At 57.4% G+C, this 22708-nt stretch overlaps 2 protein-coding genes across 3 annotated transcripts in view; both read left to right on the plus strand.

Moving 5' to 3' along the window:
* TMEM145 (transmembrane protein 145) overlaps positions 1-6403 on the plus strand; it is an 8894-nt gene extending 2491 nt beyond the window's left edge. The window contains exons 9-15 of one of the 2 annotated variants that reach the window (XM_012733659.1): positions 216-296; positions 376-454; positions 585-678; positions 1380-1552; positions 2855-2975; positions 4888-5094; positions 6067-6403. In XM_012733659.1, coding sequence (XP_012589113.1) covers positions 216-296; positions 376-454; positions 585-678; positions 1380-1552; positions 2855-2975; positions 4888-5094; positions 6067-6147 — 836 coding nt within the window. In that variant the 3' untranslated portion in view covers positions 6148-6403. Of the gene's footprint in view, positions 1-215; positions 297-375; positions 455-584; positions 679-1379; positions 1553-2854; positions 2976-4887; positions 5095-5584 lie in introns of both variants that reach the window. The other variant, XM_012733658.1, reaches the window with a different exon arrangement.
* A 559-nt stretch (positions 6404-6962) lies between these two features.
* MEGF8 (multiple EGF-like-domains 8) overlaps positions 6963-22708 on the plus strand; it is a 35553-nt gene continuing 19807 nt past the window's right edge. Inside the window, exons 1-20 of the mRNA XM_012733630.1 lie at positions 6963-7729; positions 12358-12521; positions 12738-12944; positions 13616-13796; positions 13881-13969; positions 14390-14805; positions 15193-15338; positions 15468-15590; positions 17182-17336; positions 17607-17726; positions 18054-18198; positions 18276-18439; positions 19137-19334; positions 19697-19897; positions 20258-20500; positions 20840-20958; positions 21049-21180; positions 21266-21379; positions 21767-22015; positions 22455-22654. Coding sequence (XP_012589084.1) covers positions 7543-7729; positions 12358-12521; positions 12738-12944; positions 13616-13796; positions 13881-13969; positions 14390-14805; positions 15193-15338; positions 15468-15590; positions 17182-17336; positions 17607-17726; positions 18054-18198; positions 18276-18439; positions 19137-19334; positions 19697-19897; positions 20258-20500; positions 20840-20958; positions 21049-21180; positions 21266-21379; positions 21767-22015; positions 22455-22654 — 3553 coding nt within the window. The 5' untranslated portion in view covers positions 6963-7542. The remainder of the gene's footprint in view (positions 7730-12357; positions 12522-12737; positions 12945-13615; positions 13797-13880; positions 13970-14389; positions 14806-15192; positions 15339-15467; positions 15591-17181; positions 17337-17606; positions 17727-18053; positions 18199-18275; positions 18440-19136; positions 19335-19696; positions 19898-20257; positions 20501-20839; positions 20959-21048; positions 21181-21265; positions 21380-21766; positions 22016-22454; positions 22655-22708) is intronic.

Genomic DNA, 22708 nt, shown 5'->3' on the forward strand with positions numbered 1-22708 from the left:
TGTGAGGGAGGAGGGACTGGGGGCCCGGACTCCTGGGTGTGAGGGAGGAGGGACTGGGGGCCTGGACTCCAAGGTCTCCTAGTAGGTGAGTGGGAGGAAACTGTCTAAGTCCTAATACGGGGTGAAGAGAGGGTTCTGCCCTCTGGATCACGATTCTAGGGAACAGTGATGCTCCAAAGCTGATTCCTTTCTTCTGTCTGCCCGTACCCCCTCAGTCCTGAGCCTCTTGTTTTTCTGCATCTACTGGGGTCAGTATGCCACTGATGGCATTGGCAACGAGAGTCTGAAGATCTTGGGTGAGAATGCAGCAGGCGGGGTGAGGGTGCCCATGGGCACCGAGCCTGCACTGAGCCGCCTTCTTTCCCCTCCCCCCAGCCAAGCTGCTCTTCTCCTCCAGCTTCCTCATTTTCCTGCTGATGCTCATTCTTCTGGGGAAGGGATTCACAGTGACACGGTGCCCAGGCTGGGGTGGGAGGGCGTGCTGGAGGGGTGTCTGGGTTAGGGAGGGGCTGGGCCTGGGGGGTGGCCGCCCCTGCCCCCTGACTGCCCCCACTCTGCTATTTCCCCGCATGGCCTGCTGCCAGGGGCCGCATCAGCCATTCGGGCTCCGTGAAGTTGTCTGTGTACATGACCCTGTACACTCTTACTCATGTGGTGCTGCTCATCTATGAGGCCGAGGTGAGACCCCCTTAGCCTCCCAGAGTTTCCATGGCCTTCACCCATCTGCCAGCCCTTCCCAAAGTCATGCTCTCCCAAGCTCTCTCCCCCACCCTTGTGATTATCTGCTTCCCATCTGTCTGATTGTACGTCTCCCCTCTTCACCCCTCTTCACCTTCTCTGGGTAGGTTTCTTCCTCCTTCCTCTGTCTTTCACTATCTGTCACATTTATGCTCACTTTCCTGATGAAGAGTTCAAGAGTCACACTGACCTGGATTTCCCCACTCACCCAGTTCCTACTGGCTGAACTTGGGCCATGGTGGGTCTCTCCTCTTTTGTAAAATTAGGAGGCTCTTACCTACCCCAGGGTTTTTTTCTGAGGTTTTATATCCCCTGTGTGGCTTTGGCGCAAAGGCTTCCCCTTAGCCTCAGTTAGCTCTTCTGTGAAATGGAATTGTAGTAAGCCCCACTGTACTGCAGAGCTTACACCAGAGGCAGAGCTTACCTGTGTGTGTGTGGGGGGGCGGTTTACCCCTATGTCAACCACATGGGGCTACAGTGGGTGTATTCTCTAGTCCTCCTCTCTTTCTGCCTCTGTATGCTTCTACCCCACCCCTCACTCTGCTGCTGTTTCTGTTCTGACCCAGAACCTCTGTGCCCTGGGTGGGGTCTGGGACCCCTGGAGGCCAGAGGCTATGATGAACCCGCTCCCTTGTGTCCAGTTCTTTGACCCAGGCCAGGTACTGTACACATACGAGTCCCCGGCGGGCTACGGGCTCATCGGGCTACAGGTGGCTGCATACGTGTGGTTCTGCTATGCTGTGCTCATCTCCCTGCGACACTTCCCTGAGAAGCAGCCCTTTTACGTGCCCTTCTTTGCTGCCTATACCCTCTGGTGAGTGTGGTGTGCCCCTGACCTGTCCCTGACTTCCAGGGACAGCCCTCTTCAGGGAGGCAGATGAATTTTCAAGTCAGGCAGTTATCACCAGATGTTACCTTTCCCTTAGTGATCTGGAGAAAATTACTATCCCAAAGTAAAAAAAAAAAAAAAAAAAAACAAACCTCGGGTTGCTTTTCCATGAAGAAGGGTTATCAAAGGTTACCTTGAGCATGCATAGGGAAGTACATGAGGGCTTCATGTCTGCACATAGTAAACGTTCAGTAACAGTTGTAATAGTGGTAAAGTGGATGGGACCTGGGCCAGACTGTCGGGTTCAGATCCCAGTGTTAAAACTTATAAATTGTGTGACCTCACACATAAGTCAGTTAACGGCTCTCTACCTCAGTATCCTCATCTGTTTATTCATATTCATTTATTTATTTTTAAGGATTTATTTATTTATGCATACAGAACTGGGGTACAAGCCAGAGGTGCAGGGGCAGTGAGAGATAAATTCGCCGGAGATAAAGTGGGGAGCAGAACAGGCAGATTGATGAAGGACACTGCTGAGGGAGGCAGTGGGCAGGTCAGGAGAGGTCTGCTGCACCACGTGGCTCTCCTCTGAGGTCAGGGATCAAGCTTGCACTGAAGTGGCTGTGGCCAGCTTGCAGTGCTGTGTCCTAAGCCATTGTGCCATCAGGGAGGGCCACAGGTACTGAGGTGTAGGCCAGAGGTACAGGGGAAATAGTGAAAGGATTCACCAGCGACAGAGTAGGGAGCAGGCAGATCTCTTGAAATACACTGTTGAGGGGAGCTGTGGGTGAGACTGGAGAAGTCTGCTGAGCCATGTGGGTCACCTCCCTGACTAAGGATACTTTGATAGCGCTGAGAATTTTCCCCTGGGCCACCTTATCGGCTTAAAGTGTACCTGCGTCAAGATCACCCACTGGAACAGTAAAGAGATTTTATATATATATATATAAAACGCTTATAAAGCTCTTAAGGACTTAACAATTAAGTCCTTAATTGTTATTAACATATGTTAATTCACTCATTAAGCATCTGTTGACTTTCCATAAGGTGTCAGGATTTGGTGTCGGGTGGAACTGAGTTCAACCTACTTTTTGCCCCTAGAATTTCCCATCCCAGTGGGATTCCTTTTCCTCTTTTAATGTCTGGCTTCTGAAGGTCACACTGGCTTCCCTCCAGTTTAGGACCTTCTTAGGGGCCTGCGGGTGTGCATGGCAGAGGGTTGGTACAACAGGTGGGGTGTAGGGCAGGAGCAGCGTCATCACTGACCTGATTCCTTCCTTCCAGGTTCTTTGCAGTTCCCATCATGGCCCTGATCGCCAACTTCGGGATCCCTAAGTGGGCCCGGGAGAAGATTGTCAATGGCATCCAGTTGGGGATCCATTTGTACGCCCATGGTGTTTTCCTGGTGAGGTTGGGCATGAAGGTGGGGGGCAGGAAGCCAGTGGGTGATGTGCGAGCGCCCCAGCCCTGATCTCTTCCCCAACCTTGTGTACTGAGCTTCTGATCATCCCTTTAGCCATTCAACAGCATCAGCCTGTTGACGCTCAGATTAATTCTGCCAAGAACTTGCAGAATTCTTGCCAACTACTCTGTTGTGACCTCCAACCCCCAAAGTCCTCCCTCTTCTAGTCCTCTCTCCCACCTTATGTCCTGGCCTCTTCCCCCAACCCCACTTTCTTTCTTTGCCTCCTTTTCCATCCCTATTCCTGACTCTGGTGCCCTAACTTCCTTTCTGTACACCACCGGCCTTCGCAAGCCCTTTGGTGTCTACTGTCTTCCCCATTTTCCCATATCTGCCTCTCCACCACAGGCTGTGGTTCAAGAAGTAGCAATTGGGGTGGGCCGTGCCAGGGGCCTGTTCTGAGTGGCATCAGAAGGATAGCAGCTCCAAACCTGTTCTTTGCCCTGGTTTATGTTCTATCTGGTCTGTGGGTGACAGTTCTACATCCATCCATCCTTCCTTCCATCCATCCATCCAGGTGGCACCTGTCCTGAACCAGCCTCTGATGCTAGGAACACCCCTATGCATTTGTTTCCACCCTCTTGTTTAATTGTCAGTGGAGGATAGATAGATAAGTCATTGAACCCACTATATCAAGAGTGGAAGCTAAGGTTCAGAGAAGGCAGTGATCTGCCAGGGCTTCATGGCCTTTGGTGGCAGGGCAGGGACTTCTAACAGATGAGTCTGATAGACGAGCATGTCAAACAGGGAAAAGGGTACAGCTGAAGGCCCCAGGGGTCCACCATGTGCTCTGTGTAGGGAATGTACTCAGCTGCTGAGGGAGGGGCCAGGTCTCTATCTTCTGTACAGAGCCTGACTTAGGTACAAACTCACCTTCCTGGGACCACCCATCTTGAATCTCTGCAGGAAGTCAGAAAGGGACAGAAAAGAGAAAAGCTGAGAACCCACCATGTGGCAGGCTCTGCACCAGCAGTTTTCATTTCCACCCTCCCTTCTTCCTTACCTGGCACTCCAATCCCTTTTCTCCCATGAGACTCAAAGAGCTTAATCAACGTGCTCCAGATCCCACACTCTAGAATCGGGGGGTGCAGGCTGATGCTGCCAAACACAGTGCCTTTTTAACTATATTTCACCTTCAGTCAGTTTCTTAAAAAACTCACTTTAGCTAAGCACAGTCCTTTTCTCGCATTCCACTGCTCCTTAGTGTTCATTTTATTCAGCACAACCACAGAGGGGCTTTGTTAAGCTTTTGGGGTCTCCTACCAGACTAACTGGTAAGAAACTTCTAATTTCAACCAATATTTATTGAGATCTTACATGTTCCAGACACAATTTTAGAAGGAGTTGGGGACTCAGGGACTAGAACAGTCAAATTCCTCCTGCCCACAGGGAACTAACATTCTAGATCTATCAGTTGTTGTTGAATTGAATTGTGCTTATGAAAACATGCTGTCGTCTGTGTTGTCCAATGCAGCGAGCAACCACATGTTGCTCTTGCACACTTAAATCTGACTAGAAACAAAAATTTAGTTATAATAAATTACATTTAATTAGTTGTTCATGGCTAGTGGTGTGGATTGTGCAGGATATCGAAGCTTAGCCAGTCAGTGATAACTCAGCGATCAGGGCTCTGAGCGAGGAAGCATCAGCAAAGCAGTAAGAATTGTGTTGCCGGAAAAATGTCTGGGCAGGAGGACACGGAGAGCCCAGTGGTGGCAGCTAATCCAGCTAAAGGGTGCAGGGAAGCGTGGGGGGGTGGGGAGACGTCAAGTGAAGGAGAATCCTTAGGACCCTGTATATGAAGACACCGTGGGACGGTGACAGTGGCTCTCTAGCGCCTGACCCCTCGCCCTAGATCATGACGCGTCCGTCTGCAGCCAACAAGAACTTCCCTTACCACGTGCGCACGTCTCAGATCGCCTCAGCCGGGGCCCCGGGCCCAGGAGGGAGCCAGTCCGCGGACAAAGCCTTCCCGCAGCACGTCTATGGCAACGTGACGTTCATCAGCGACTCAGTGCCCAACTTCACGGAGCTCTTCTCCATCCCCCCGCCCGCCTCCTCCGTAAGCCCCGCGCCCCCGGCGCCCGAGGAGCTGCTGGCGCCGCCCCTGGAGTACCTGACCCCGCTCCCGGCCCCGCCGCCGCCCCCTGCACCCAGGCACCTAAGCCCACCCCCTGCCTTTCGCACGCCCCGGGCCCCAACGCCGCGCCGCGACCACCCCCCGGCTTCCGCGTCCACCCTGCCGGACTGGGTCCTGGCGCTGCTCCGTACGCCCCCGCTGACGCTTCGCGCTGTGCCCCCGCCGCCAGCCTTCCGCGGCTCCCCTCCGCCTCCCCCGCCGCCGCCGGAGTTCGCCCCCCGCGTCGTGACACCACCCCTCGAGTACTTAGCCCCACTGCCTAGGCGCCCCGCCACTCGTTCCTTCCCTGACTGACACATGCGCCCACTTTTCGGGTAGGGGGGGTCCTCCGGGGGGAGGAGGAAGGGCCTTCGGGGCCGCATCTGCCCCCCCGTTGGTACCGGGCGACCTCTGACCCTAACCCCCCTCCCAGGCCGGGAAGCAGGTGGAGGAGACCGCGGTGGCGGCGGCGGCGGCCCCGAGGGGCCGCGTGGTGACCATGGCCGAGCCGGGTGCGGCCTCCCCGCCCCTTCCCGCTCGGTTCTCCAAGGCGGCTGACCCGAGCTGGGATGGCCCGACGCCGCCCTACCAGCCGCTCGTACCCCAGACGGCGGCGCCGCACACCGGCTTCACAGAATACTTCAGCATGCACACGGCCGGGGGCACCGCACCCCGGGTCTGAGCCCCCCTGCTCCCTGCCACCTCCCGGTCCTCCCTTGTTCCCCCGGGCCGCGCGCAGGCCCAGGCAGGGCTACGGACCCCTGTTCTACCCCAGTCCCAGGGTTTGGCCATTGCAGACCCTCCCGGCCCTCCCCACCTTGCGCGCCCGGGTAGGGTGCGTAGTGTCCTGCTCCCCCTTCCCCTTTTTGTGCCAAACGGTCCCGCGGGAGCCTCTCTCCCCGTCCCGTCCCTCAGCCCCTGCCCCGAGCGGCGCCGGATTCTGGGCTCCCGCTGTTCCGTGACCTCCGGCCCCCCGGCCCCCTCCGAGACTTCTGACCCCGCGGGACCCCGGAACACCAGTGACCATCGCCGGGACCCTGGCCGGGACTCTCCAGGACTCCGCGACCGCAAGCCTCTGCTTCTGGACGGATATTGTGAAGCTGGTCTCCATTCTGAAACCTTCCCTTGGATCTCTGTGACCTCGGACCCGTGCTCTGTTCACCCCAATCTCCATGCCGGGGGCCCTCCCTCAGGTCCCCAGCGGGAAGACTTTTTTCCCTTCTTGCCAAAATAAAGAGGATTCGTTGAGTTTTTATCAGCTGGTTTCTTTTATATCTTAGCGCTCAGAGGCGGGGCTGAGCAAGAACCAGCCCAGGTCCGGGGCCTCGATGTGTCCATCTGTGAAATGGCATTTGGGTGGGACCTGCAATACCCTGGTCTTTATGTTGATGCAGAATCTGGGAGCACTGAAGACGAGAGTTACCCGCAGAGCCCTTTTACCACACTGCTCCGTTATTTTTACCTTCTCTTCCTTGCCAGAGGTGGAGGCGCCCTCCAGTGGCGCAAGCTTCTCTTAGCCTCCCGCAGCGGGAGTTTGGGCTGCGATTTTTACTACTGCGCATGTGTAAATTCTATTCACCGAGAGATTACTGCGCATGCGTCTGAGAACAAATGGGCGGGGACGTTTCCGGAAGTCTCCTTTTGTGGAGGGGTGGGGTTGCGTGCTCCGCAGTCCTCCCGGAGCCGCTCTGACCTGCGGTTCCGCTACGTCTCGCCTCCTCTCCGTCTTCCCTCCCACAGCGGCCGCTCAGCCCCCGCCCCCTTGCCCTCCCAGCGGGTCTTCACTGGGCCTCTCTGGCCCGAGCGTCCCCTCGTCTCTCTGATCTGGCCTATCCGGCTCCGGAGGGAGGCGCGGGTGGGTGAACGTAGCTGTGCGTCTATGGGGTCCAGGCCCCGGAAGACGGGCTCCGCCCCCAGCACCCACTCGCGCCCCGCCCCCGGCTGGAGGGGTCTCCCCGGGACCATCCGGGCCTCTCTGGGTCGGGCCCGCTCTCTCTATGGAGGCCCCCGCCGGGTCGTAGAGCCCTTCGCCCCATGGGGACGCACCGGTCTGTAAGGTCCGTTTCGGCCTGCAGCGACCCGCGCTTGTAACTGCTGGATACCACTTACGGGTTCAGCCACCTCTGAGGGTCCTTGTTTGTTAGGGACTCCCACGGCCTCTCGGGGTCGGCCCCATTTAACGAGCCCATTTACAGGGCCTTCCATGGGTCTATAGGGCCCATCCCTGGGCTTCCAGATCCCTGTACAAGCGACGGTTCCCTTCGCCGGGACTACGATTCCTGGACCTCCCCGGTCTACACGGCTATGTTCCGTCTATAGAAGTCGCATTTGCAGGACCTCACGGGTGGAGGGTCCTCTCCGGGTCTGTAAGGGTCAGAGCTGGAGGAGGCGATGGCTCCGAGCCGGGCTCTGGCCCTAGCGCTGACTCTGTCTTTGGCGGTGCTGGGGCCGCTGTCCCCTGGGGCTCGGGCTGGGGACTGCAAGGGACAGCGCCAAGTGCTGCGGGAGGCGCCAGGCTTCGTGACGGATGGTGCGGGCAACTACAGCGTCAATGGCAATTGCGAGTGGCTCATCGAGGGTGAGTGGGGCAGCTTGGGTCACACACCCACTCATCTCCTAACTCATTCATCTGTGGACTCATTCGTCCACTTACCACATTCCCAGAGAGCCCTTTTTGCTCTAAAATGTAGACAAGGTTGACCTTCCCTGGAAGGCCTTGAAATCTGGTAGGAAAGTTGCATCCAGACTCAGATGGAGCATCCGTGGTATTAGGGTCATCGTTAGAAACTCAGACACTGAGCTCAATGATCTGGCATTAAATTTGGGCTCCACTTCTTTTTTTTTTTAATTTTTAAAAAAGATTTATTTATTTGTGCATACAGAACTGGGGTACAGGCTAGAGGCTCAGGGGCGGCGAGAGGCTTCACCAGAGACAGAGTGGGGAGCAGAACAGGCAGATCGACGAAGTACACTGCTGAGGGGAGCAGCAGGCGGGCCAGGAGAGGTCTGTCGCGCCCTGTGGTCACCTCCGGGGCAGGCGGGAATCGAACTCATGCGGAAGTGGCTTTAGCTTCTCAGTGCTGTGCATCAACCCACTGCATCACCAGGGAGGGACCTGGGCTCCACTTCTTACTAACTTTGTGTCTTTGGTGGCTTCCTTCTTTTCTTTGAGGTTCAGTTCCCCTTCCTCCCCTTCCCCTTAACTGGGGATAATAATAGTGTCCACCTCCTAAGGTTGTGGGGATGAAAGGAACTGAGAATGAATATTTAACATGCCTGGCACATAGTAAATGTTCAATAAATGGTATGAGGATTTAAAAAAGAACTTTAATAAAAAGACATTAGCTACTGGGACACAGTGGAGACCAAGATAGTCCTAACTATCCCTAATGACAGGTATCCAGTAGGGGAGACAAAAACTTGAATAGAAAGTTACAGTCTAGAGTGGTTAGGAATGTGATAGAGGATCTATTGGTTCTGAGGGAACATAGAGGAGGTGCCTGTCCTGAGCAGAAGCAGAGACTGTCTTAGGGAGAACATGGAGGGCTTCCTAGAGGAGGAGATGACTGAGTTGAGATCTAAAAAAACCAACAAGTCAGCCAGGAGGAAGAAGAGTGTTTCAGGAATAGCATGTGCAAAGGCCCTAGTTGTACCCATAAGATCTACCAGTCCAGTGGGACAAATAGATCCATCCCCAGGGAGTGGGGAGCCAAAGATGGCTGACTTAACCTGGGCTGTAGCTGAGACCAGAAGCATGTGTAAATGTGCATTCAGGCAAGGAGAATAGTTGGTGCAGGGGCCTGGGAACAGGAGGGATGATGCTTTTGAGGAACCAGTCTGCTGGAACACATAGTACAAGATAAACTATGAGGCAGAGGCTGAAAGATTGGTAAGAGCCGGAGGGGTGTGTTGAACCTTATGATTTTGAGTTGTATCCTGAGGGCAACAGGCAGGTGGAAGAGAAGTCCAAGGCATTGGCTAGAAAAGTGTGGGAAAGCCTTCTGTTAATGTAGGAGCTGGCCTCCTGGCAGAGGTGGGAGTCTCCAGAGGAGGGTCTAGGTGAAGGCCTCAGGCGTGACAGTCTTGGCTGGCGTGGGGCCTCTCTTGGCAGGTTTTGGAGTTTGGTCCTTAGCCGGAGGTGCTGGGGAACTGTGGGAAGGAAAGCACGATCTGATTTGTGATTTAGAAGGTTTCAATGGCTGCTGTGTGGGCTGTGGATGAAATAATGTTTCTTGGAGTTGAGAGTATCTGATTGTTCCCAGCTTGGGAATCATTCCTGTCTGTGGGTAAGAACAGACTAGGAGCTATTGATATGTATTTTTCTGGCCTAGTTGGGAATGGTAGGGCTGGCCACAGACAGTTAGCCCTCAAAGTACTCAGGGTGGGCCACAGACTTTTAGTCCTCAAAGGGCTGAGATGGAAGGAGACATAGGCATTGGTAGGTGGGTAGATGGGCCTACGAGAGCAAGAGAACTCTGCTGGGTTGGTGGGAGGGGGTCATTGGAGCAGGGTTCTGAAGTATGTGTAAGAGTTTGCTGGATGAAAATATGAAACATTTGTTGTAAAGATAAAAAAGAGACTTGGGCTTTAGGAGCCGTGTCTAGGTTTGTATGGTCTGCTTAGACTGTTGACTGGGAGGTGAGGAGGGCAGTGGAAGCAGTGAAAACAGGACTTTGAATATCAAGCTTGGCTTTTCTCTTGGGGTTGGTAGGAAGCCACGAAAGGATTTTGAGCTGGTATGGGGCATGGCTCACCAGCTAGCTGGAGACCTAGTATGCTAGCCTGCACAAGCAGGTGAGTTCTGAAGCCGGACAGGGAGTGAAACATTTGCAGAGCTTCACCAGTGACACTTGGGGACCAACTGGCTGGATGTTGGGGTAGGGAGGAGCCCAGGAGACATGCAGCGCTCCCTGATCACACCCATCCATCCTGATGTCTGTTACCTCTAAGAACCACCATGTTCCCCCATCTGTTAAAAAACAGGCCACTAACACACTTTTGTACTACATCCACACTTTCCTGTACCCAGTCTTTATAACACCCTCATGCGTGAGGGGCTTTTGGGGCTTGCATCTCTATGAATGGCAGGGGGATGGGGCCCATGTTGAGTTGGAATAGGAGACCTTGTACTTAGGGAGGAAGTTGGGGGAGCAGATGGTGACCTGGCCTCTGGCAGACACTTGACAAAGACATACTTGTAATTCTGGGGACAGCTTTATAGTTGGCTAAAGCTGGTAAGATTCTGGGAAGGCTGGTTGCCTGGTTGGCTGACAGGTTCTTTTGCCTTCCCAGCCTGTGGGTTGTGGTCTATGTGTGATGTGCTTGGGTGCTCCCGTGAGAGCCTGAGGGAGAGCCCGCCAACTTGAGTATTCATTCTTTTGTTCATTTCTTTATTCCTTCATCCAGAATTTCTGGAGCCTTAGTCAGTGCCAGGTCCTGTGCTAGGTAGTGCCAGGGAGGGACTCAGAGATGAATTAGGTCCAGGCCCTGCCCTGTGGACCTCTTACACTGCGGGGGAGACACACCGGGGTATGGATGACCATGGCCCAGAGGAAGGTTACAATGGCAGGTAAGAACCACAAGAGGGACACTTAACCCAGCCAGGGGGCATCAGGGAAGGTTGATGATGGGGAAATTTGCTGGTGGGAAGGGAAAATGTTGCCCCAGCCAGAGCTGCGGTCAGCAAACTGATGTAGCACAGAAAATACCGGGGTAGGAAGCTGGACTCTGTCCATGGTGGGGAGCCATGGAAGGCTTTTGAGCACGGGCGGATTTCTCATGGTCCATATCTGGGCAAGATAGGAGGCCAGGTAGGAGGGTGCTTCTGTGATCCCTGAGAAAGGATGAGGCCTGGATGGGCATGTTACAGTCATCATCTTGTAGAATCCTTTGGTAGGCAGGGAGAATTGGTCACATTTTACCTCAAGAAAACTGAGAATCAGCAAGCCCCATGGAACTGGGCCAAGATCACACATCTTGTGAGTGCCCAGTATCCAGAGGGATGGACTGAGGGTGTGGAGCAAGGGTTGACACAGACCCTCCAGCATCTCAGCACAGAGTTAGAACTCGGGTCTCCTTCTTGCCCTTCCCTATGTTCATCATGTGAGATGTAGCATCAGAGAACCTTCTGCAATGAGACCCCCGCAGAGAGCTGGAATAGTGGCAGTGTGAGGGATACCTTTGCACACCAGTGCAGGCAGCGATCAGCTGGAGCTGCAGTCATCTGAGCTCTCAGCTGGGCCCGGCATCCAGAGGCTCCTTCAGAGGGCTGGCACTTGACGCTGGCTATGAGTTCAGCTGTGTCGCCTCTGTGTGGCCCTTTCATGTGGCTTTGGCTCTTCATAGTATGACAGCTGCTTTGGGAGAAGGAGTAGTGGAGAGCCCAAGTCAACACTGTGAGGCTTTCTCTGCTCTAGCCTTGGGATGTTACTTTTGCTGCTTTGCATTGATCAAGCATGTCTGTGGCTTGTCCCAGACACGAGGGGCAGGGAATCTGGCTCAGGCGGTTGAAGGGACCCACCACAGTACCTTTATGTCCCCTCTTGGCAGCTGAAGAAACAGGTTCAGAAAGGTTAGGTGACTTGCCCAAGGTCACACAGCTAGTAGCTAGTAGGTGGTGACATGAGGCTTTGTGCCCAGGTTTTCTGCCCTGACTTCAGCATCTGCCCCTAGTAACTATAGCGACCAGAGAGCTGACACTCTGGGGAGGGGGCTGTGATGCCCCAAGGTTTGGCCTTTGTCCCCACGGCCTCTTCTGTCAGAGTTCTGTTCAGTCTGGAAAAAGGGACTCCTTTTTCCAGGGGTCCTTTTGCATCTGGAAGTCTGCCTCTCTCCTGGGACCTGCACTGTAGACATGCCAGGCCCGGGCATGTCTGAGGCCTCAGGACAACTGGGACTGTTCTGTGTGACCATGGGAACGGGGTTCCTCCTGCTGCACTTCATTTTTCCCGGCTGAACAGTGGGATGTGTTCAGCCTGCTCTCAGGAGCCTTGCCCAGTAACTCCTTCCCTGATTTCCTGTCACCAGGTCACAGCTCTAACCTCCCTGGGCTGGAAGACAAGAACCCCTTCAATGCAGGGCCCAGGTCACTCTCATCTTGGGGTCCCCACATTGTCCTAAACAGGGCTGGGTGTTTGCAGAGGGCTGCGTGCAAGCGTGAGGAAAGGGTCCATGGCTTTGTCCACCCCCTTGGCTCTCCCCCCTCAGCCCCGAGTCCCCAGCACCGAATCCTGCTGGACTTCCTCTTCCTGGACACAGAATGCACCTACGACTACCTGTTTGTGTATGATGGTGACTCCCCCCGAGGCCCCCTGCTTGCCAGTCTGAGCGGGAGCACACGGCCTCCACCCATCGAGGCTTCCTCAGGCAAGGTTGGTGGGGCCCGCTGTGGGGCTGCGGCTGGAGTGTCTAGGGGCAGTGTGGGAAAAGGGCCCTGGAAGAGGGGGGAGGGACAGAGGCGCTGGGAGGGGCTTGGCATCAGACAGGAGGCAGGACAGAGAAAGGCAGGGAAGACCAAGGGAGGAGTGGGACCCCGCCAGACCGGCCTCTCAGCCTAGTCCCACACCCTGCCCACCTTGTGCCCACAGATGCTGCTGCACCTTTTCAGCGATGCCAACTACAACCTGCTGGGCTTCAACGCCTCCTTCCGCTTCTCGCTGTGTCCTGGGGGCTGCCGCAGCCATGGGCAATGCCAGCCCTCTGGCCTGTGTGCCTGTGAGCCGGGCTGGGGGGGGCCTGACTGTGGCCTGCAGGAGTGCCCAGCCTACTGTGGCAGCCATGGTACCTGCGCCTCGGTGAGCCTGAACCCCGCTGTGCCCTCCAGGCCTGATGTGTGACCGCACTTACTGCTCCTGTCCCCGAGCTCTGACTTGGGCCTGAATGAAGCCAGCCGTGCCACCCCACCCTCCTCCCAGAGGCCCCATTCACTGGGACCCTGCTGTCACCACTACTGCTCCCCTTCTTGGGATCCCACCTGTTACCGTGTCCAACCCCGCCTTCACCTGGGGCCCCTGCCCTGCGGGAGCCCCCTGCACCCCTGTTTGTAACTTGTGCCACGTGTGACCTTGCCTACCCCAGCCAGGCCCACTCCATCCTCTCACCCAGCCCCTCTCCCTGAGCTCGGATCCCTGTCCTGATTGCCGACTTTTGACCAGCGGCCGTGAGCCCACGCCAAGAATGTCCAGCTTCGGGTCTGGATCACATTTGTCCCCTCGTGTCTTTAGCTGCCATCATCTGAGCAATCCCAGCCCCGGTTGACCTCACTCTTCACGCTGGCCTTTTTTCTCTTTGTCTTTCTTTTCTCCTCTGTGCCTCCCTCTGGTTGTGGCTCTTTCCTCCTGCCTCCCCCCTTTTTCTCCCTCTCCCTCTGCCTATCTTTTTCTGTTGTCTTTTCCTGGCCATCTCTCTTCTGTGTCTGTTCCGACGCCCCACTCCTCGGTCTCTCTGTGTGTCCTCTTCCCGGCAGCCCCTGGGACCATGCCGCTGTGAGCCTGGTTTCCTGGGACGCGCCTGTGACCTGCACCTGTGGGAGAACCAGGGGGCTGGCTGGTGGCACCACGTGAGTGCCGGGGACCCTGCCTTCTCTGCTCGTATCGGGGCCGCTGGCGCCTTCCTGTCCCCGCCGGGGCTGCTGGCAGTTTTTGGAGGTGAGCAGAGGGGTGTGCATCTGGGCTGAGGAGGCCCGGCGGGCAGTGTGCGGCCAGGGCTCGAGACCACCCACGCCTCCACAGGCCAGGACCTCAACGGTGCCCTGGGCGACCTCGTCCTGTACAACTTCTCTGCCAACGCCTGGGAGCGCTGGGACCTGAGTCCTGCCCCGGTATGGACCCTACCTCTGCCCTACCTGGCGGCTCGGTACAGGCCCACGCCCCTCCCTGCTTTCTGTCCGGTTTTTCTTTTTCTCTCCCTTTCTACGTCTTCTCTTTCTGCGCGTCCTGGCTCTGTTGGCCCATGTCTCCTCTTGGGGTCCAACCGGTGTCGACTCGTTTGGCTCTGTCATTTCCCCTTCTGTTCCTGGCCCCCTGCCGCCTTCCTCTCTTACTGAGCCTTTCTGTGTATTCTCATGAATCCGTCTCTCCGGCTGTCTCCCTCTCTCCTTGCATTTGTCTGTGTCCACCGCCGTCTCTCCGCAGCTGTCCCTCCGTCTGCCTGTCTCTGCATCTGTTCGGTCTTTGTCCTTCTCTTTCTGTGCGTCACACCCGTCCCTGTCTCCATCTCTCTCCTCGTCTCTTCCTCACAGGCGGCGCGTCACTCCCATGTGGCTGTGGCCTGGGCTGGCTCCCTGGTGCTGATGGGTGGTGAGCTGGCTGATGGCTCCCTCACCAGCGATGTGTGGGCCTTCAGTCCGCTAGGCGGGGGCCACTGGGAGCTCCTGGCGCCACCGGCTTTTGGTTCCTCGGGACCGCCAGGTCTGGCTGGTCACGCAGCTGCCCTAGTAGATGACGTCTGGCTCTATGTGTCTGGTGGCCGCACCCAGCACGACCTCTTTTCCTCTGGCCTCTTCCGTTTCCGCTTGGATAGTACCAGTGGGGGCTATTGGGAGCAGGTGATTCCAGCAGGTGGGCGACCCCCTGCTGCCACCGGCCACTCCATGGTGTTCCACGCCCCTTCTCGTGCCCTGCTGGTTCATGGTGGACACCGGCCTTCTACTGCCCGGTGAGTGATCTGCCTGGGACCTTTGGTCTTCAGTGGGCAGCGACCGCGAATGGGCTCCCGCAGCTAGTCAGCCAGCTACGCCTTCCCTTCTTCCTCTTTCACCCGCATCTCCGTGCTCCCTAGTTTTTCATTCAGTTTCTTGGTCCATTGCCTCCTGCCCATCCATCCATTCAGCTGACCTCAGCTTGGTGTCCTGCCTGGCTAGATTGGGGAGGGGGAAATTCAGAGAAGAGACCAATCTGGGTCCTGCCTACAGGGAGCTTCTCTCTCTGAGGGGACATAAACAGTCACACCTGTCTCACTCCTGGGTGAACCCACAACTGCTGAGGCCCCAGAGGAAGAAGAGAGGCCCTTCTTTCCCTGAGCACTTCTCTGGCCCCCCCATAGATTCTCTGTGCGGGTCAACTCCACTGAGCTCTTCCACGTGGATCGGCGTGTGTGGACAACCCTGAAGGGCCGGGATGGGCTGCAGGGCCCGCGGGAGCGAGCCTTCCATACAGCCAGCGTCTTGGGCAACTACATGGTGGTCTATGGTGAGGCGGCTCCCCTGTTCCACCTGCCCTGCCTACCTGGGGGCCAGGTCACCCCGACCTGAGGTTCCCTGCGCGGGTCTCCCTACCTATGCCAGGGTTGCCAGCTGTGCCCTTTCCCTCCTTTCCCAGGGGGCAATGTGCACACCCATTACCAGGAGGAAAAGTGCTATGAAGACGGCATCTTCTTCTACCACCTCGGCTGCCATCAGTGGGTATCAGGGGCTGAGCTTGCTCCCCCAGGGACTCCGGAGGGTGAGTGACCCCTTCTGTTTCCTTGAGGGGCTCCTGAGGCTCATACTACCCCTCAGTGCACCTGGGCATTCTTGGGGCGAGCTAGGCATCGTACTGGAGCTGAGTCAAACAGGGTGTTGCTATTGAAGGGGGACAGTTAGCATAGAATCAAACTGGGGTTTGGATCCAGGTTTAGCCGGTTTCTTGTTGCCCCAGGGAGGGACAGCAGAGTCACACAGTGGGAAAGAGACAGAATCAGGGTGGCTAGCTCCAAACGGTCATCTATGCAGAAATCATTATCAAATCTCTCTTTGCCTCCATTTCCATCTGTAAAGTGAGGACCACAGTAATACATAGGCCATCAAGTTGTTGTGAGAGTAAATTGAGATGCTCGAGGAACAAGGATCCCAAGGGAAGGGCTTGACATGTTTCTAAGTGGTGACCGTCCAGGCCAGTGGGCTCATCAGGGAGCGGGTAAGCCTTCAGATGTCAAAATCATCAGGTCAGAGATATTTTGCAAATCAGAAGAAAGCTACAGGTGTCTCCTCAGAAAGGCTCTTGGCTGGTACACAGACAGCCTGACGTATTTCAGGGTGCTGCAGGCCTTCTGGTGGCCCTCTGTTCTTCCTGCCCCACTGGACAGAAGAGTGAGGATACAGGACAAGCCCGAGGAAGGGACATTGCGCACTTCAGGCTGGGCAGGAGGTCCAAAGGAGCATGGCGTGGCCATCAGGAATACAACGTGGGGCTGACGTTCAGAGCCTCCGATCCAGGCCTCTGCCTGCCCTATCTCTGCTTTAGGCCCTCGTGTGAGGTTTCTAGAGGCCTCGTCCTCCTTTGCCATTTGTGAGTCCCCAGGCCGACTCCCACGTGCCCATGGAGCCTGTGATCTGGAAAGGTTAGGGAGGCTCAGTAGCTGACCACTGCAGTCAGAGCTCTGGTTTAAGGGACAGAAATCCAATCCAACCTACTTAAAAAGGGGAGAATTTCTGGACTCACTGGAGTGATGGTGTCGGTCTCTCCAGCGCCCCCCGTGTTTGCTCCTGTCTCTAGCAGAAGTAGTGATGCTCGCCAGCAGCCTGGGGATTCCATTCTACTCCTTTTAAATGCCCAGAGAGGAAAGAGTGCGTTTTCCTCAAGAGTCATAGCATTTGGCCACGGACACCGAGTGGCTTGGCTAAAACCTCTGCTGCCAGAGGCAGGGACAGCTCAGCTTGAGCCTTGTGGACTGCGAGTAGGAGAGAATATGTCCCAGGCAGAAATCAAACACATGGCTGCATTTGCAGAAAAAGAACACATGATGTAGAAGTCTAGCCTCGTGCCCAAAGCCACACAGCTAGTCAGTGGTTAAGGCATGATTTGAACCCAAGTCTTCCCAACCCCAAAGATTCTTCTCTGTTGGAAAAGTGGTTTGGGCAAGGGACAGCTAGAGGCGGTACGCGCCAGGCAGGCTGGGCGGTTTCCTCGGGCAGGTGGGTTGAAGTGGGAACCAGGAGCTTGGGCGAAGGCCTGGGAGAGTCAGGGGTGGTCACCTTGGACATGGGAGCCATGAAGGTGGTAGTGGGACAGGAAGGGGGAGGTCTCATGTCCTTTGGGGATCTGTTTCTCTTAGGCCGAGCAGCGCCCCCCAGTGGCCGCTACTCCCATGTGGCGGCTGTGCTTGGGGGCAGTGTCCTGTTGGTGGCTGGGGGATACAGTGGCCGGCCCCGTGGGGACTTGATGGCTTACAAGGTGCCTCCCTTTGTGTTCCAGGCACCTGCCCCAGATGTGAGTATCGGGGTGATAGGGAGAGGGGTTAGGAGAAGGTAGCATTGTTCCTACAAATGAGGGAGAAGGTTGGGGGTTTCTGAGGGGAAGGAAGTCCATAAGACAAGGAAGGTCAGTCCTCAGGTTCAGGGGAGGAGGAATGAGGTCCTTGGGTTAGGGGACGAGGGGATGGGGGTGCTGAGTGATCGGGGTTCCCAGGGATAATCCCAGCAAGTGGGGATGTAGGGACAGGCCCAGGACTGAGGCACCCCTTCACCCCTCTCTCCACAGTACCACCTGGACTATTGCTCCATGTACACAGACCACAGCGTCTGCTCCCGAGATCCAGAATGCAGTTGGTGCCAGGGGGCCTGCCAGGCTGCACCTCCTCCTGGGACGCCCTCAGGGGCTGTGAGTGACCATCTTAGCACTCTGTCCCCAAGCGTGGAAACCAGGGTCTCCCTCCGACCCAAGTAGAGAATGATTTTCTCACACTTGGGAAACCTGTTTCATACCTACAATAGTCATTCCCGAATGCTGAGCCCTGAACCTTTACTTTCTGCCTAATTGTTCCGAATTCGGACGCTGCCCCGTAGCCCCTGTCCTCTCCGTCATTCTCATTTCAGCTTTCAGTTCCTTCCTACAGTTCCTGACCCCTTCAGCCCCCACCCTCGCGTGCACAGCCCTTCTAAGATCCCTTAAGTCCTGGTGGAGGATGACCCTGCCCCCTCCCTGCAGTGTCCAGCTGCCAGCTGCCTGGGCCTGGGCCGCCTCCTGGGGGACTGCCAGGCCTGCCTGGCCTTCAGCAGCTCCGCAGCTCCTCCCCGCGGGCCTGGCGCCCTGGGCTGGTGTGTGCACAACGAGAGCTGCCTGCCTCGGCCTGGTGAGTGTCCAGTGGTGGCATGGGAGGGGGCCAGCAGAACCCCATTCTCACCCCTCGCCCCCTTCTTGTCATCATAGAGCAGGCCCGCTGCCGAGGGGAGCAGATCTCAGGCACCGTGGGCTGGTGGGGGCCTGCACCTGTCTTCGTCACATCCCTGGAGGCCTGTGTCACCCAGAGCTTCCTGCCTGGCCTGCACCTGCTCACTTTCCAGCAGCCCCCCAATGCCTCTCAGCCCGACAAGGTGGGGAGCCTGGGAGGGTTCCCGGCATGCAATGTGGAGGGACCTCATCTGAGAGTTTTTGATCGTCAGATGGATCATTGTTTATCACTCTTGCGTCTACCCCATAAGTCTTCATAGTTAAGGGCCTGATTTTCCTTGTTGACTTACTTTTTAAAAATTGTGGTAAAACATACATAACAGGGGCTTTCCCTGGTGGCACACATGTTAAAACACCATATTTTGAAGCTCTCCAAAGCCACTCCAGCACGAGTTTGATCCCCTGCCAGGGAGATGACCCACATGGTGCAGCTGACCTCTCCTGACCCACCCACTGCTCCCCTCAGCAGTGGACTTCAGCAAACCTGCCTGTTCTGCTCCCCACTCTGTCTCTGGTAAATGCTCTCACCCACCACACCTCTGGCCTGTACCCCAGTTGTATATGCATAAATAAATAAATCTTTAAAAAAACACACACACAACAGAAAATTTACCGTTAGTGACAGTTGGCTGTCACACTCACTATATCCTGCAGCTGTCACCACCATCTAGTTCAAGGACATTTCATCACCCCAAAATTAAGCCCCGGGTCCTTTAAGTAACCCTTTTCCATCTCTGTTCCTCCTAGCGCCTGGCACCCCTGGTCTGAAACAGCCTGAGGGCCTGGGGGCCGCAGGACAGTGCAGGTGCTTCACACGTGCCCTTCTGTCCCACGGCACAGGTCTTGATTGTCCGCAGTACGACCATCACTCTGACCCCCAGCCCAGAGACGGACGTGTCCCTGGTCTACCGCGGCTTCATCCACCCCCTGCTGCAGGGCGGGCCTGGCCGGGGCTCTGAGGACGTGGCTGTGTGGGCCCGGGCTCAGCGCCTCCATGTTCTGGCCCGGATGGCCCGTGGCCCTGACACAGAGAACATGGTGAGTACCTGGGGCGCTGGGGGTTGTTTACAAATGTGGGGGCTGGAGAAGTGCAGTGGGGAGCAGTGGGGAGAACTGAGTCCTTAATGGAGAAAGGGTGGGCTCTTTCCAATTGTGAACAGAATTTGGGGGAATTTCAAAGGAGGTTTGGAAGGTCCGTGTAACCAGGCCAGACTGGGGAGGAGGAGGGCCTCTGGGAGGCTTGAGGGGTGCTTAGAGGTCCTTAGGGTCTAAGGAACTCTGAGGCCTTTTTCCTCTTCCCAGGAGGAGGTGTGTGCTGGATATTGGGTCTCTGGGAGGTTTCAGGGGTGGGGGTGAGGTGGAAAGTTGTGGAGTCCCTATCTGCTACATTCCCGCTCCAGGAGGAGGTAGGGCGCTGGGTGGCCCAGCAGGAGAAGGAGACGAGACGGCTACAGCGCCCGGGGTCTGCTCGCCTCTTCCCACTGCCTGGGCGAGGCCACAAGTATGCCGTGGAGATCCGCGGCCAGCTCAACGGCTCGGCGGGCCCTGGGCACAGCGAGCTCACCCTGCTGTGGGACCGGACAGGCGTGCCAGGCGGCAGCGTGAGTCCCCACGCCCAGGCTTAGCTCCCCTGCGTCTTCTGAACCCCGGCCACACACTTAACTCCCTGATCTTGTGCTCTTACTCCTTGACTCTTGGCCTCTGAACGTCAGGGTTGATCTTGACGCCAACATTTGACCGCAAGGCCTGACCCGATCTCCTTTGCTGACCACTGCCACATCTGACTCCATAGACACTGACTTCTGACCCCTCATGTCTAGATTCTCTGACTCTCATCCCTAAATCCTGACTTCCTGTGCACCTGAATTCTCAACCTTGTCTCCAGACACTTAAGTCTTTAGCTCCAAACTCTGACCCCCACCCCAAACCTTGACCCTGACCTCACATGGCCCCTCCCCCAGGAGATCTCCTTCTTCTTCCTGGAACCCTACCGCTCCTCGGCCTGTGCCTCCTACTCCTCCTGCCTGGGCTGCTTGGCGGACCAGGGCTGCGGCTGGTGCCTGACCAGTGCCACCTGCCACCTGCGCCAGAGTGGGGCCCACTGTGGGGATGGTGACGACGGGCCTGGTGGGGCCCTGCTGGTGCTGGTGCCTGCCCTCTGCCCGCTCTGTGAGGAGCATCGCGACTGTCACGCCTGCACCCAGGTACCTGCTGGGCCATGGAGGGAGGTCCTGGAGTGGAGGCAGCCCAGCCAGGCACCTGGGAAAGGGGGAGGGCTCCCCAGAGCTGAACCCTGGGTGGCAGGGTCACAGTTGGGGCCTTGGGATTCCAAGAGTTGCCATTGCTCCAAGGAGGGAGTGGGGACTGGGCAGGTAGAACCTGCTTCACTGGCTGAAGGGCAAGTCAGGCTGGTGGCTGGGGAGGGAGCAGACGTGGAGGCTGGTCTGTGGGACAGGGTGGGGGAGGCCAGGGAAGGAGCCACTTGTTGAGCTGGCGATGCCGGGGCCTGGCTAGCGGGGGGCTCTTACTCCCCCACCCCTCAGGATCCCTTCTGCGAATGGCATCAGAGCACCAGCCGCAAAGGGGACGCAGCCTGCAGCCGGCGGGGCCGGGGCCGGGGCGCCCTGAAGAGTCCGGAGGAGTGCCCCCCACTCTGCAGCCAGTGAGCCCCGCCGGGCCCAGGGAGTGGAGTGCGGTGGGGCAGTCGTGGGGGTCCGGTCCGTGGGTGGCGTGACGCACTCCCCGTCCCCAGGCGGCTGACCTGTGACGACTGCCTGGCCAACTCCAGCCAGTGCGCCTGGTGCCAGTCCACCCACACCTGCTTCCTGTTCGCCGCCTACCTGGCCCGGTACCCGCACGGGGGCTGCCGTGGCTGGGACGACAGGTGTGGGCCGCGCGGCGAGGTGGGCGTTGGGAGGGGAGTCAGAGCCAGGCGGGGGGCTGTGACCCCGCATGCCTGGGCCTTGCAGCGTGCACTCGGAGCCCCGCTGCCGGAGCTGTGACCGCTTCCTCACCTGCCACGAGTGCCTGCAGAGCCACGAGTGCGGCTGGTGTGGCAACGAGGACAACCCCACGCTGGGGCGGTGAGGCTGGCGGCGCCGGGGCGGGCTGGCGGGCGGGCCCTGTGGCTCTGCCGACCGGTTCTGACGGATTTGTCTGTCTGTCTGCCCCGGGCCTCTTCCTTCCTTTCACCGCTGTTTTTCGCCCTCTCCGCTCTTTCTGCCTCTGACTTGTTTTCCCTCGCCTCTCCTGTTTCCTTCCTCCTTGTCTGTTTCTTCTCTGCGTCTCTCCCTCGTCACTGTATCTCCTTTTCGCTACTGTCCTTTCAAGTTGTTTTTGTTTGTCTTTTCTGGGTTTCTCTCCATCTCTCTCCATATTTCGGTTCCTCTTGCTGTCACTGCCTCACTGCCTCTGTCTCTTGTTTCTTTATCTTCCTGGCTTCTGCCCCCTTTCTCACCCCCTCGCCCCAGGTGCCTCCAGGGAGACTTCTCGGGGCCGCTGGGTGGGGGTAACTGCTCCCTGTGGGTTGGGGAGGGCCTGGGGCTGCCTGTGGCCCTTCCTGCCCGCTGGGCCTATGCCCGCTGTCCAGATGTGGATGAGTGTCGCCTGGGCCTGGCGCGGTGCCACCCGAGGGCCACCTGCCTGAACACGCCCCTCAGCTACGAATGTCACTGCCAGCGGGGCTACCAGGGCGACGGCGTCACCTACTGCAACCGCACGTGAGTGAGGCGCGGTTTCCGTGGCGATGCCGGCCTGGGCCCTGGCGTGTGGAGGTGGAGGCGGCAGTGGTCACGGTGCTGGGACCCCTCTGTGGAACCAGCGTCTCAGTGAGCCTGGGGTCTGTCCCCTGCAGACGCTGCCTTCTCTGGAGCGACAGGGCCCCTGACGTAGCACTGGTTGCTGTGGGGATGGCTCAGCCAGAGCTGTGGGCTTCAGGGTTGCCCTGGAGATGGAGGGGGACCGACTCGAAAAGGAGTTTTTCAGAGAGCTGATGAGCAGTGGTGCCAGAGCAGAGGGGTGTTGCCCTGTGTGGGGGTTACCCCGGCAGCAGGGTCGTGCTGCAGGGGAGTGCTGCAGGGGAGCTGGCGATGACCGGGTAGATGGGCTGCCCTGGGGGCTCTGGGCCTGCCCAGCCCCCCCACCCTCCATGGCCCTCAGGTGCCTGGAAGACTGTGGCCATGGCGTGTGCAGCGGGCCCCCCGACTTCACCTGTGTGTGTGACCTGGGCTGGACGTCCTACCTGCCTCCGCCCACACCCGCCCCCGGGCCCCCGCTCCCCCGCTGCTCCCGGGACTGCGGCTGCAACTTCCACAGCCACTGCCGCAAGCGTGGACCTGGCTTCTGTGACGAGTGCCAAGGTGAGCGGCACCCCAGAGCTGGCCTTGGAGGGGCTCCTCTGGTTTCCCTCACCC

This window comes from Condylura cristata, unplaced genomic scaffold, assembly GCF_000260355.1.
Source record: "Condylura cristata isolate star-nosed mole 26May11 unplaced genomic scaffold, ConCri1.0 scaffold00041, whole genome shotgun sequence".
Classification (NCBI taxonomy): Eukaryota; Metazoa; Chordata; class Mammalia; order Eulipotyphla; family Talpidae; genus Condylura; species Condylura cristata.